Source organism: Alligator sinensis, unplaced genomic scaffold (assembly GCF_000455745.1).
Source record: "Alligator sinensis unplaced genomic scaffold, ASM45574v1 scaffold826_1, whole genome shotgun sequence".
NCBI lineage: Eukaryota > Metazoa > Chordata > Crocodylia > Alligatoridae > Alligator > Alligator sinensis.
The window spans coordinates 61,934-75,030 of record NW_005843410.1 but is presented as its reverse complement, the minus strand read 5'-3'; the positions used below and the strand labels follow the sequence as shown (position 1 = coordinate 75,030).

Below are 13,097 nucleotides of genomic sequence, written 5' to 3'. Positions count from 1 at the left end.
GCAGGAATGGGTCAGAGTATTTAGTCAGGCAAGGTTCTTTGAGTGGATGTGATATCTTTTATTAGACCAACTGAGCAGTTGAAAAAGAGTGCCCAAAAGTTGGCTAAGAACCAGTCACCCTTCTTCAGGCACAGGGAACCTCTGCTGGTCTGAGACTCCAAGGAATGAGAGAAGCTAGAAGTGTGGAGTCTCAGACCAGCAGAGACTCCCTATGCCTAAAGAAGGGTGACTTCACCCAAAAGCTGGCTAAAAACTTTGTTCTAACTACTCAGGTGGTCTAATAAAAGATATCACATCCACTCAAAGAACCTTACCTGCCTATGTCCTTAGACTAACACGGCTACAACCAAAAACTCCGAGAACGTAGGCATTTTAACAGATTAAAAACCTAAAAACAGAGTCACCAACATAGGGCTGTGGCTTTTCTTTTTAGTTTTTCCATTTAGTCAGACTGGCATTACCCTCAAAGGTCCCTGAGGAATTCAGTTATGCCATTGCAAAAGACCTCCTACCATTAAGTCCTTAATACACACAGCTTTCAAATTGATTATCTGTTAGTGGATAGGCAATATTAGAGCTATTGCACTCAAAGGCTGCTAAGGTAAGGCTAAGTGGTATGAAATTTTTAATCAGAGGACTTGCTTAAAAAGGACATCTTTGTTTCTTTACAGTCTAGTAAGAGAAACTCGTGACCTGTTCTAAGCATAATAACTAGGAAAACTGAGCAGAAAAATTCTATATATCAACCTAACAAATGAAGAACAAGGCTGTAGCATAGTTCAAAAAAGGACAGTCACAAGCCAACAGAACGTTTGCATGCAAGAGTATAAAATACTGCTGTAGAAGGATTAAGTTCAGACCATATTAATAGGAAACTGCCTTACCAGTACAATTTGTACTTCACAACATTTGTTTTCCAAGAATAGGCATACAAATATTTTCTGCTTAACAGGGCAGGGAAGAAAACCACCCACAGTTATTCATAAAGACTGGTTGTATTTTGCCACTAAAATGATGCAACTTTTTCCTAGCTACACAAAACTATTCAAGCTTCATAAACATGCAATACACAATTGGCATTATACCAATTGTTGACCTTGTTACCCTGCTGGAAAATTAGCTGATGCTTCATTTTTAGGTAGAAGCAGTGAAGGCTGGTTTCCCTTACCTCTATTTGGAACAGTAAGGCTACAAGAGACCTCAGGTCATTTAGTCCAACAGTGGCTCAAAGCAGGATCATCCATGACTCTACTATCCCAGTAAAGCATTTGTCTAAACTGCTTTGGAGACATGGAAGGATGGAGACACCGCAACCTTTGTGGGTAGTCTGTTCCAAGGCTTCACCACCCTCAATCAGGAAGTCTTTTGTTACCCAAACTAAGAATTTTCCTTGCTGCAATGCAAGACAAAAAAAACTCCTTGTCCTCTCCCCTGCAGCAACACAGACTAGTCCAGGTGTCAGCAACATTTTTCCTGAGTGCCAAACACCAACAACCCCAACTTGTAAGCCGTTAGCACATCAGGGCCAGATGGCAAGGGACCCAATCTCTGGTTGTAGCAGCACAGCCCTGGCCCCTTCACCGAGGTGCAAGTGCAAAGCCAGATGCCTCTGCATGCCATGCTCTGGCACATGTGCCAGGGGTTGCCTACCCCTGAACTAGTCCATCACCATCTTTATAGCTACCTGTGACAGACTAGGGTTTTATTATAATATTTCTGTTTTAAAATCTGTTCATAGATTGATTTGTGTTGTATTCATTGTTCATACCTCAGTTTGACCAGTTTGTGCAGGGGGAAATGAAGGGTCAGTCTCTACTAAGTCTCAGAGCAGCCCTAGTATGGGAGGAGACCATGTGGACCTCCAGCATGGGACATTTTAAAGGCTCTGTTAATGTAACAACAAGGTGGGGGATAGGACGGTAGTTTGGGGCTTGTGAACTTCCAAGAGCTAAACTTGGGGGAGCTCTGGACTAAGGACTGGACTGGGGACAGAGGGGCTGCTTAACCCTCTGGAGGGGGCAGAGAACAGCAGACTGGGTGTTTTTTGCTCCAATAAGCACCTTTATTAATGAGGAGCTGTTTGTCTGCTTGGAACTTTGGAATATGCTTTTCCATATCAAGAGATGAGTCCAGGAAGGAAGCTCCTAGGAGGCAAGGCCACAAAGCTAGAGGGTTGGGAGCCAAATGGCCAGGGTCTCAGGAGCTGGAAAGACTCGGGACTCTCCCCCTACTCTGGAATCAAAACCTAGGCTGGCTTCAGGGGGCACTCAGAGACCAAACAAGACTGGAGAGGTCCCAAGCAAGCACCCATTGGGGGAGGGGAAGAAGGTATCTGTAACACCATCCTTCCAGTATTTGGAGACTTCATCAAAAATTCTATCCCCACCCCAGTCTTCTCTCTTCCAAACTAAATAACTCTAGTTCTTCCAGTCTGTCCTGAGAAGGCATGTTTCTCACACTTCTAAAATCAATTTGTTTGCTCTCTGCTCGAATTTCTGATCTGCCCACGTCTTTCTTGACGAGACCCCAAAACTGGACACTATTCCAGGTGAGGCCTCACTAGTACTGAATAAAGCAAGATAAAATTACTTCCCTTAATCTGCAAGTGATCCTCCTATTAGTACAGCCTAGTACCATATCAACCTTTCACAAGGCAAGTACAACCTTCTGATGAAACGTACCTATCAATGGCTCAGTGCCTCCCACCACAAAACCAACCACCATTTAAAGCAATCATGGTGCTGTATGAACAGGTTGTACAGTAAACCAATTCCCAAATTCAGTGATCCACATGAGTCTAGCAGCCTGCAACAGGAAGAAGAGAGGCAGAGAGCAGTAACAAAACAACATTATTTGCCTGAAAATTCAAGGAAGGAGCCTTCAACAAGAAATGACTGGGTAGATCAAAGAAAAAAGGCTGGAAAACACTTAAATAATATCACCATTACTTTTAAGTTGGAGGGGCAGGCTTGGGGTAGAATTAGATGGGCAGGTAAGCTTAAAAAAAAAAAAAAAAATTAAAAAGAAGAACTGAAGCTGTGCACTTTACTTAGCTTAAGCAGATACCTCTGCCAGAATGATTAAAAGGAATAAGTGGGTATCAATACACAGCTCTGCATCAACAATACACACATTGCTGCTTTGGCACTCTGGCTCTGTACCACCTATTGTTGTAAATATTTATTTGTTTTGACTCGTCCCACAATTGAGTCTATTACCCTATCTGCACATCAATAGCTGTCCCCATTACTGCATATTTAAGTGAGGCTTTCTATTCAGTAATTTCCCCCCAGAGCTTTACAAAGAGCATTACTTAAGCAGACAAGTCTCGGCAGAGAATGCATGAAACATCATAGCTACAAACATTTTAGACTAACACTGCCGCCACACAGCCAAGGCAACATCTTCAACATCCTGAACCACCACCGTCTTTAAGATACCCTTGAACTTAACCAAAAATCTACACACACTGGAAAAAAGTTGTTAGGATTTAAAATAACCCAGTCCAAAGAGTGTATTTAGCAAGTTTATTTTGCAATAGTTTTCGCCCAGAAATTTGTTCCCTTCCAAGCTGAAATTCAAGTTGTCAAAGCACACAAGCTAGCATCTTAGCAGTGGTGAGAATACCTCAATTACTCCTAGAACTGGGATAGCAGTGAGTAAATTCAGTTACTTCTGCCATTTCTCTGCCACTTTTCTATGACCCTCCATAGCATATCAGAGTTAGATTTACCATCTTGAGACTTCAATACCATTGCTTTGATATTAGTCCCTTTTGGGAAGATCTTTTAAATCCTTAGCTAGTATCAGAAGGCTAGTTTATATTAGTCTTTTCATGTCCATTTGATTTGAATGTCCACTACCTATACCTTTTATTTGTACATAAATAGTTTTTAGTTGGATTTTAATGCAAGTTACACCACTCAGCATTCCTCAAAACTCTGTAGTCACCAATAAGGAGACCATGAGTTCAAGAACAAGAGGGGTAAGTTAGGAACATTATGAATGTCAATAAAATATAAGAAATTAAAGTGCAGTTCCTGTTACAAATTGCAATATTTTTTCTCTTGCTCATAGAAGTTTAGTATTTCTGAGCAGCATTTCAATGTCTGGGCTCTAACACCATGCTAGTGGAGCACTATTAGTTCTGCCTTCAGGTTGAGAAGAGATGAAGAGCTTTGCAGAAGAGTGGGGTGGGAAGAAAATAGGGTGGGGGAGAACAACCAACCCCCACACACTTGAAGTTTTCCTTTAGTGTTAACAATAAGACTGAGCAACACCTTTGACAACCTTACAAGATCTGTGTAGAGGCAATACACAGCATGCTAGCTATAAAAAAAAAAAAAAAAAAAGTCAGCAGCACCTATTCTTATAAGACTGTTTGTATTATAACAATACATGTTACAACCTCCTGTAATGCAAGCCTGACTGTGGACTAAATTTCAGCATGAGTTCAATTCAAGATCAGAACAGGGATGAATTAAGAGCAAGGTGTTCTCCGAATATGGGATTACAATTATGGCTAATTATTATAAATAACAGTGTTTGTCTGTTTCTGCACTGAAGTTTCCCTAGCAATAAACCCCCTTAAAAAAAGATTATCTGTAGGTCAGTCCTATTTTCAGCTATAGGGCTCACTTCCATGTTTTTCTACTTTTTTTTTTTTGTGACCAGAAGTGTCAATAATTAGTAACAGAAGGTAGAAGACAGTAGATTTGCACCATATAAAAACTGAATCAGGGATGCATAAGCTTTTCATAAGGAGCAGCTTACTCCATCAGATAGAATTTGATGGAATAAGCCACTACTTACAAAAGCTTATAGACTAAATCTCATGCACAGCATAAAGGTGGACAACCACCATGCCTTCTGCCCGATTTCAGACTAACACAGCTAACTACCTCTCAAAAAAACAAACAAAGCAACCCTCCCCACCCACCCACACCTTATACGTTTTGAAGGTCAGTGTTCTAATAAAATGGTGAGTCACTGAATGAAGACATTTTACTTCCTTTGAAAAGTTAATTTAGATAGCTAGGCACCACAGAACACTGAACTGTGTGCAAGATCACTATTCTGTTCCATATTTTATCTGGCAGTAACCTTAAAATGTTACTATGAGAAGCAGCAGGTAAAGCACCCGTTAGAGACAAACCTTGTTTTATAAATGTAAAATTTAGACCAAAATTCAAGATGCAAAAAGTGCTTGGGTCCATCAATAAATTTAGGACTGTTGCGAATACAGCTTCCATAGCTTTCAAATTAAGAATTTTGCCACACTTCAGCTAGTTGCTTTTTAAACCAACATTGCAAGATAGAACTTTTAACCAGATAGAAGAAACGGATGATTAGTTACTTGGTCTCTGTTTGAGAATCAGTCAGGCCTTAAGTTCTGTGCTTTAACCACAAAACTATTCTCCGTCCTTAAAGAACGTTTCAAGAAGAAATTTCTGCCCTTTAGATTCATGTTTAGAAACTGGGTTCTTTGTTTCCCTAGTAAATCAACTGCTACAAGTATTTTAATACAACCACCCTTCCACTTAGGAATGTGAGATGTCAGCACCTTTCGGGGAGGACAGATTACAGTCTCAAATGAGAAACTACTTCTTTTAGCTTAAGCTTTTTAAACCGTTTAATGCAATTGCTCCAAATCCTTGAAGCTTTACAAGTGTATAGCAAGAGCCAGAAGAAGCAAGTGTGGTCCCTCTTACAAAAAAAACTTAAAGTGCGTCTTCATACAAGTCCATGGCCATACACCAGTGGGGCTCAGCCTTTTGGCCCCCCATGCCTGGATCAGCCCTGCACCACCCCCACATGCTGGGACTGGGCCCCACTCTATCCCTGTACATCCAACCTAACATAGGGCCATAGCCCATGGGACCCTACCATAAATCTGCCAGCTGGATGACAAAGCACCAGAGCCTAAGGATTGAGCACCAATATCATATACCTGTATAAAACTTATATAAAAATGTTGGTCTCAGCCACAGATTATCCATATTGTTAATGAGCAGCTGCACTATTTTCTCTATCCCACGAGAGTCAGACTCATGACTTCTCCAAATTATCTGCTTGCTCAATACACTGATTATTCCAGTTAAAATTAGTATTTTTTTAATAAAGGCATTCCTTTAATGTCTTACTGGTTTTGTACAAGTTTATTGAAGACTAGTGTATAGCAAGTTTATTTATTTGTTAAAGATAAAAAGAACAGGAAACTGTTTTGCAATTCTACCAGCTATTTAGTAACTGCCCAGAAAGTCATCTTCAGCTGACAGAACTCTGCCAGCATTAGTATGAAGATGGGTTTTGCCATCTAAAACTTCTTTGCATGTTGGAAGCGCACAGATTAAAGAGTATCCTCAAGCAAAACAAGAAAAAATTCTTTGAATGGATGAATGAGATTCCTGGTATACATCTGATTGTTCTTAATATGCAGTTTTCAGGCTACTAGTTCAGTACAGAGTACAAATCAAAAGGAAAAAAGTAGTAGTTTCCCCTACAATATAGAGCAGGGGTGGGCAACATACAGCACAGAGGCCAAATCCAGCCCACCAAGGGGTTCTGCCCAGCCTGTGGTGGGTCCCTCAATCCCGCCCAGCCCAGTCACAGAGGCAGTCTGAGCCCTGCTAACCAAGCAGCCTGGACTGTCTGCTCCACATCCACCACCAGCAGTGGGACCTATACAGGCAAGGCACATGGCCAGGCAGATGGGATGGGGCAGTGGGCAGACAGGGAGCTGTGCTCAGGAGCAGGACAGGCAGTTGAACCTGGGTTCACAAGGTGATGGCATAGAGCCGATGCCCAGGCCAGAGCTGCAATCCACTTCCTATACAGCCCTGTGACAGGTGCCAGTTCTGCAGGCAGGGGAATGCAGGGAAGAGAGTGCAGTTCTGCCCCAGGCCCTGGCCCCACCATCACCGCCCCAAGTTTCCAGAGCTGGACCCAGGGCTGTAGGCAGGCAGAGCTGCATCTATCCCATACACACTCCCCATCTGCATAGTTCCCAGATAATCTCTGCAGCAGGGGCGGGCAATTATTTTGGGCAGAGGGCTGCCAACTGAGTTTTGGCAAACCATCAAGGGCCACATGACAGGCAGCCCAGGGCAGATAAAAATATTAAATTTTCTAAATTTTTAGGGGCCCCGCAGGGCAGACAGAATGGCCTGGCGGGCCACACCCAGCCCCCAGGCCGCATTTTGCCCACCCCTGCTCTACAGAGGCCCCAGGATCCTTGGGCAGCAGGGCAGAGTTGTGGTCCACTCCCCACACACCTCTGCCTGCAGAACCAGTCCGTCACAGCAACATACAGGCAGCAGATCACAGTTCTGCCCTGGCCCTGCACCTCACCACCTCATGATCCCAACCAAGCAGGAAGCAGAGCCACTTTAGTTTTGGTGAGAAGTTGCGGAGAGGGTGGGAATGCCGCTCCAGTCTGCAACAGCTCACCAGAACTCAACCATGTGGCCCTCAGTCCCAAGTAAATGCCCACCCCTGCTACAGAGTATGCCAAATCTGCCCAACACTGAAGTAGTAGTACAAATATAAAAAAGAAAAACAGTGTGTCAACTCCCGCTAAGAACAGCCACAGGACCAAATATATTCTGCCGTAGTTTGGCACACTCAAGGGAGAACGTTTTAATAACTTTTAGGAGGTTAAAACACCCAACATTTGAATTACATCAGCTGCCAATGCGAAGTTCAGAAAAAAAAGAGAGAAGGCAGAATTTCTTAACTCGCCCAGACCAGGCATTTACACCTTCTTAGCCTTCTGATAACTTCTGCCTGGGACATGAGCAAAGAGTACAACGCAACATACCCTTTCAGTTTTGTGCCCTTCAATTCTTAGTGAGCAGGTCTTATGCCCCACTGTGGTTAGACAGACTAGGAGTAGAGCCCATGTTTATGATAACAGACCTAGCCACCCTACATCTACCACCAATACACTTAGCCTCAAAAAAATTGTTAGATCTGAAAATTATGCTACCGTAACATGTGTATTTAAATCCCATGTTTTAGCATATACACATCCACTTATGGCCGTTCCGGAGTCAGAGGTAGCGTGCTCTGTGTGTCATTTAGTTTTGCTCTCGAGTTCCAGTAGAACAGATTGTGCTGCAGTGCTGAAGGGCGAAGGTTCACTTCCCACCAATAAAAAGTGAGTGTTTGATCATATTATATAAAGCGATCACTTACAAGAACTGTATGAGAAGTTATAATACTGACGGCATTCAAGTTAAAATTGCTGAATGAAGGCTGCAGTGGCTTCGCAGATCCTAAAACGTGTAGGAAAATGAAGTTTGCTCAAAAGCAAGCCAGATCATAGGAAGGTCGGTGTGCGTGTCAATGCAAACATCCTACCGCTACTTGAACCATTTCACTCCTACACACAAGATTGAGGGGAGGGAGGTAATTAGTCATGTTATTCTGAAGTCAGGCAGAGTGTATGTCTGTCTTATGTCTAAGACAGACATACTCCATAGGCTGGGCAAAGTACAAGCATACCATGGTCCAATTCACTGTCACATTTAAAAAAACAAAACAAAACAAAACAAAAAGAAATGGTGGAGGTAGAGCAGGTGCCCTAACTAAAGAGGTTAAGAACCACTGACCTAAAGGAAAAAAGTTATAATTCAGCCACATACCACCACAAAAATGTAAAAATTTAAGTCTTTGTGGACCAGTTGTTTTAAAAGTGCAGTTGCACAGTGAAAAGGCACCTAGATGTCGCAAGTGTGTTAAAAACAATACATCTTAACAACATCCAAGAGAATTAGCACTATTTGACCATAAACCAACGAACCTGTCAAAGAACATTTAGTTCCTTTAAACTATCAAAATCAGTTGTTTGTATTTGGCAGCTGACAAGGATTCTAGTTTAAGCGTTCTACTTGCAGACTCAGTGCAGAGATGGGTGGCATGCTGTATTATTAGATTTGATTACAACCTAAACTGAACTATAGACCAACTAAAAAGCTCTAGACACTGAAGGTCAAGAACTGTGCTTTGGGGAATCCAAGAATTAACACTGATACTTTATTTTCAAGTAATTAAAAGCCCACTCGCCTAATACTAAGCTGAGCTTGTATGAATCATAATCTCTTCTACATGTACTGTACTACAAACCAGCAAGAGAGGACCACTGAGCAAGACAGGAGGCAAGAGTTGCAGGAAAGGTTTTAAAGCTCCATTTTGGATGCTCAGTATAACTAAACAAATTGGACATAAGCCTGGCAGAAAGTAGGTTACCAAAAATCAAAGCGACTGTTTCCCCGTGTTGGAATTAGTTAGCTTGTCACCTTCCAGTGATCAGTTCCATTAACCACTTTGTATAGCTACAAGTGGCCACATGCATTTCATTTGCCTTTGCTAAACTTTAAATTAAAGTGACATGCACATGCAGATCTTTCAACTATTCAAGATTTTACAGCCACTGGACTCAGACTGACCCTGAAATAGCACAGTCACCCTTAGAATGAAGAAAGCTGAAGGACAGCTATCCTCCTTTAAATGCTGCTTTCTTTAATGTCACCTCCAGGGAGGTACAATAGTAATGACACCTGCTACTTAATCTAATGAGTTATGAAACTGCAGAGTCAAGCTATAAATTCAAATCTCAAATGTTTCACCTTTGCTAAGATAGCATGCGTTTCCTTTTGTACACAATAGATCTACTGTAGAAAGAGAACTCTGTGGACCACAACTGATCACAAAAGGAAGATATGGGAAGTGTAGGCCAGTAGTTCTCACCAGAGGCGTGCCAAGGCATGAGGGCCTCAACTGTGGCTACCACAGATAGATGAAGCTGCCCCAAGTGCTTTGTGCAGAGCCAAAAACCAGGAAGTGGCTGCAGCAAAAGCAGGTTCCTAACAAGTTTCAACCCCTTCCCTTTTCATAGACATTCGGGCTGAAAGGGACCCCAAAGGATCATTGAGTCCAGCCCCCTCCCTGCCCCAGGGGCAGGAAGTCAGCATTTTTTTTCTTTTCTGTGTATCCAGTCGTTCTTTTCAGAAGAAGTGTACCCCTAGGAAAGAGTTTTCCTTATTGATAAGTTACCTCATGTGCCTGTACACAAATGCATAGAGCCTGGAAAACAAGCAGGAAGAACTGGAAGTCCTCACATGTCATGGAGCTATGACTTGATTGGAGTAACAGAGACTTGGAAGCTCACATGACTATACCCGTCCATGACAGTGCTCCAAACTGTTCAGGAAGGACAGGCATGAAAGAGGAAGAGGATGAGTTGCACCTTAGGTAAGAGAGCCATACGTTTGGCTCAGTGCTCCAGTATGAAACTGGAGATAGGCCTGTTGAAAGTTTCTGGCCTTCCTTAAAAATAAACATCAGTTGAGCTACCCAAAATATATGTTGGGAGTTCCAAGGCGCTTACACCTGGAAGATACAAGGACTGGCTGCTAACCACCTCCAATGACATTACATCTTCAACCAAGTGACTGCCCACTCAAAGCAAAGATGACAGAATGGAGGAAGGAAAAGGAAAGAAATCCCAGCCTTTGACCTACTTCCTCCTACAGAAAGGCCTGCAACTTATGCAGACAGACCTATGGTTCAAGGATTGGACTTAAGTCACCTCAAGGGACCTGGGACTCTTCAGCCTGAAAAAAAGAGAAGGCTGAGAGGGGACTTGATAATGGCTTACCGCTACATCAGGGGCATACATCAAGGGCTCAGTGAACAACTGTTGACTAGGGCGCCCTCGGGGATAACCAGGAATAATGGCCATAAACTCCTGGAAGACTAGTTTCAGGCTTAACATTAGGAAAAACTTCTTCGCAGCCAGGGTGACCAGAGCGTGGAATAGGCTCCCTCCAGAGATGATGCAGCTGCAATCACCTACCCTGGAAATCTTCAAGAGGAGACTGGATGGTCACCTTGCTGGGATCATCTGACCCCAGTTGTCTTTCCTGTCTGGTGCAGGGGGGCTGGACCCAATAATCTTCTGAGGACCCTTCCAGTCTTGCAATTATGAACCAAGACCCAACAAGCCATCCTTGAATTAAGCGACTGCCAACAGAAAGTAAATCAAATGACATCTGGTTCCAGGGTGGATACATTTAAAGGGAGGTTTAACAATGAGGGGCAACTATATTAGTACAAAGTAGTGAAATAGAGTACACCTTTCAGGGGTATCTGTGTGGCAACTGATGATTGACTCTTATGGAAACTGCAGTGATTCAATGTGTAGCAAAAGTTATAAAACTATCCAACTGCTATGACACAGTTAAAGTTATTTGGATATGTACAGTACTTTTCTGCCAGCCAGGTGATAGTGATTAAAGGCTCTCTAGTTACCGCTACTGTGTTGCTTCTTTATGCTTAATAGCAGTGTGCAAAGCAAGCCAGGGATGAAGTGACACCATGCTGGGGTAAAAGGCACAGCCAACTCAGCTGGTTGCAACACAAGTTCAAGATCAGGTGGGATAACAGTATGGCATTATCCCAGCTCCACATTCAAGTTTTTCCAATAGGCTTTGTTTTCAAAGATTCATTTTCCTGTCCCAGCCAACTGTTCTGCTGTGCTAAGCAGTAGTTATTAAAAGCCAAAAGCATGTTCAAGTTTAATGCCAAACCATGTTTATTCTTCTAGAAAGCAATGCTACAGCTGATCTCTAGACTGCTTGCCTTCTTCCAAGACGACACGAAAGAAAACCCCAAACCAAACAGCAGGAAATAAAGACTAATAGCAGGATTTCAAATATTTACAGAATTACATAATGTTAAAGTGGCAAAAGTGTTACATAGCAGGATAACTTGAGGTGGCAAAGTGCTACTCAGCTGTATTCAACTCTGTTCTTCACGTAAGAAGTAGGGCAGCAGACTTCAGCCACGCTACAGAGAGAATAACCATTTTCCATGGGGCTATAGATACACCATCTGCTACAGTTGGGATACCAACTGCCACACAGCAATTTTAGCTCCAATTTGAAAGAAGCCTAACCTTATTCTTGAGTGTCCTTATAAGCAGAATGGATACCAGTAGGGAGGATTGGAAACAAGCCACTATTTACTTACTGCTCATCATGCTAGCTAGTCCTTTTTATACCACAGCTGTCAAAGCAAGCACAAGCTGTAACCACGTAGGGACAAGTGATCAAGTCCTAGGCATACCAGTATCACAGGCGTTTCCAAGTTGGATACACAAAGGTCATTTTGGACCACATGAAAAGCAGTTCAAAGCATGGTGCTAAAGAGACTAATGGACCCAGTTAGTAGTGTTTGCTTATAAAGGTCCTAAAAGTCAAGTTCAAGCTCTGACAGTCTACAGTCAGAGGTAGAGATGCCAGCATGGTTAGAATAAGACCCAATAAGCATTGCACTCTTATTTAAATGTAGTACTCTAAACAGACCACTTTATACTTTGATGAACTATAGATTTAAAAAGGTAGAAGTACCCACTGCAGAACTTGTTTAACTGTTCCTCTGAAGGGCTGTTCTTGAACCCTTGGCACCAACACTATTGTTGAATGAAAGGAAGTCTTCATAGTGCATAAAGCTACAGTTAGAAATAGGGATGTATTTCGTAGGTACAGTTAGAATTAGGCATTGCTTACCGAGAAAGTCATTAGCTTGAGAAAAGAGTGATGCCAATTCCACACTTCACTTTTCCCTACTCTGGCAAACATCCATTATCTAGCACAGCAGGGAGGGAGTTTGAAAGGAAACAGACTGCACAGCCCTACAGCAGTTGCCTGCAAAGTGCTTATCTTTGTAAAAAAGCCTTGAAGGTATAGACGGCACATCCTACCAAGTATCTGCAACTATTAGCATCAGTAGCTATCCCAAAACATTCTCCCTTCTCATAAGTTCAAGTATGTCAAGGTGAAGTTACAGGCAGCAAGTCATCTTGGACGTTCAAAGCAGAATTAAACAAAGTAAGCTTTGGAACCCAAGCCCCGGGGAAGGGAAACACCTCTACTTTGTATTATACTTAAGCGCACCACATCTCTACTCGAAGTGTAGTGTTGTGACTTTGATCAGACTACATCCTTTCAGGGGATAAAAACATGATCAAAATGTCTTCCTAGGGAGGCAATTCTGCGCCTTCAACCTTAAAAGAAAAGAAAATCCAGCTTCAA

General features: G+C 42.5%; 1 protein-coding gene across 5 annotated transcripts in view; it reads right to left on the bottom strand.

Annotated features, from left to right (window-relative positions):
- Positions 1–2,739, bottom strand: part of LOC102381531 (AP-2 complex subunit alpha-2) — a 62,595-nt gene extending 59,856 nt beyond the window's left edge. For all 5 annotated transcript variants that reach the window (XM_025195121.1, XM_025195122.1, XM_025195124.1 and 2 more), the window contains exon 1: positions 2,682–2,739. In XM_025195121.1, the coding sequence (XP_025050906.1) occupies positions 2,682–2,724 (43 nt within the window). In that variant the 5' untranslated portion in view covers positions 2,725–2,739. The remainder of the gene's footprint in view (positions 1–2,681) is intronic.
- Between the last annotated feature and the right edge of the window lie 10,358 nt (positions 2,740–13,097).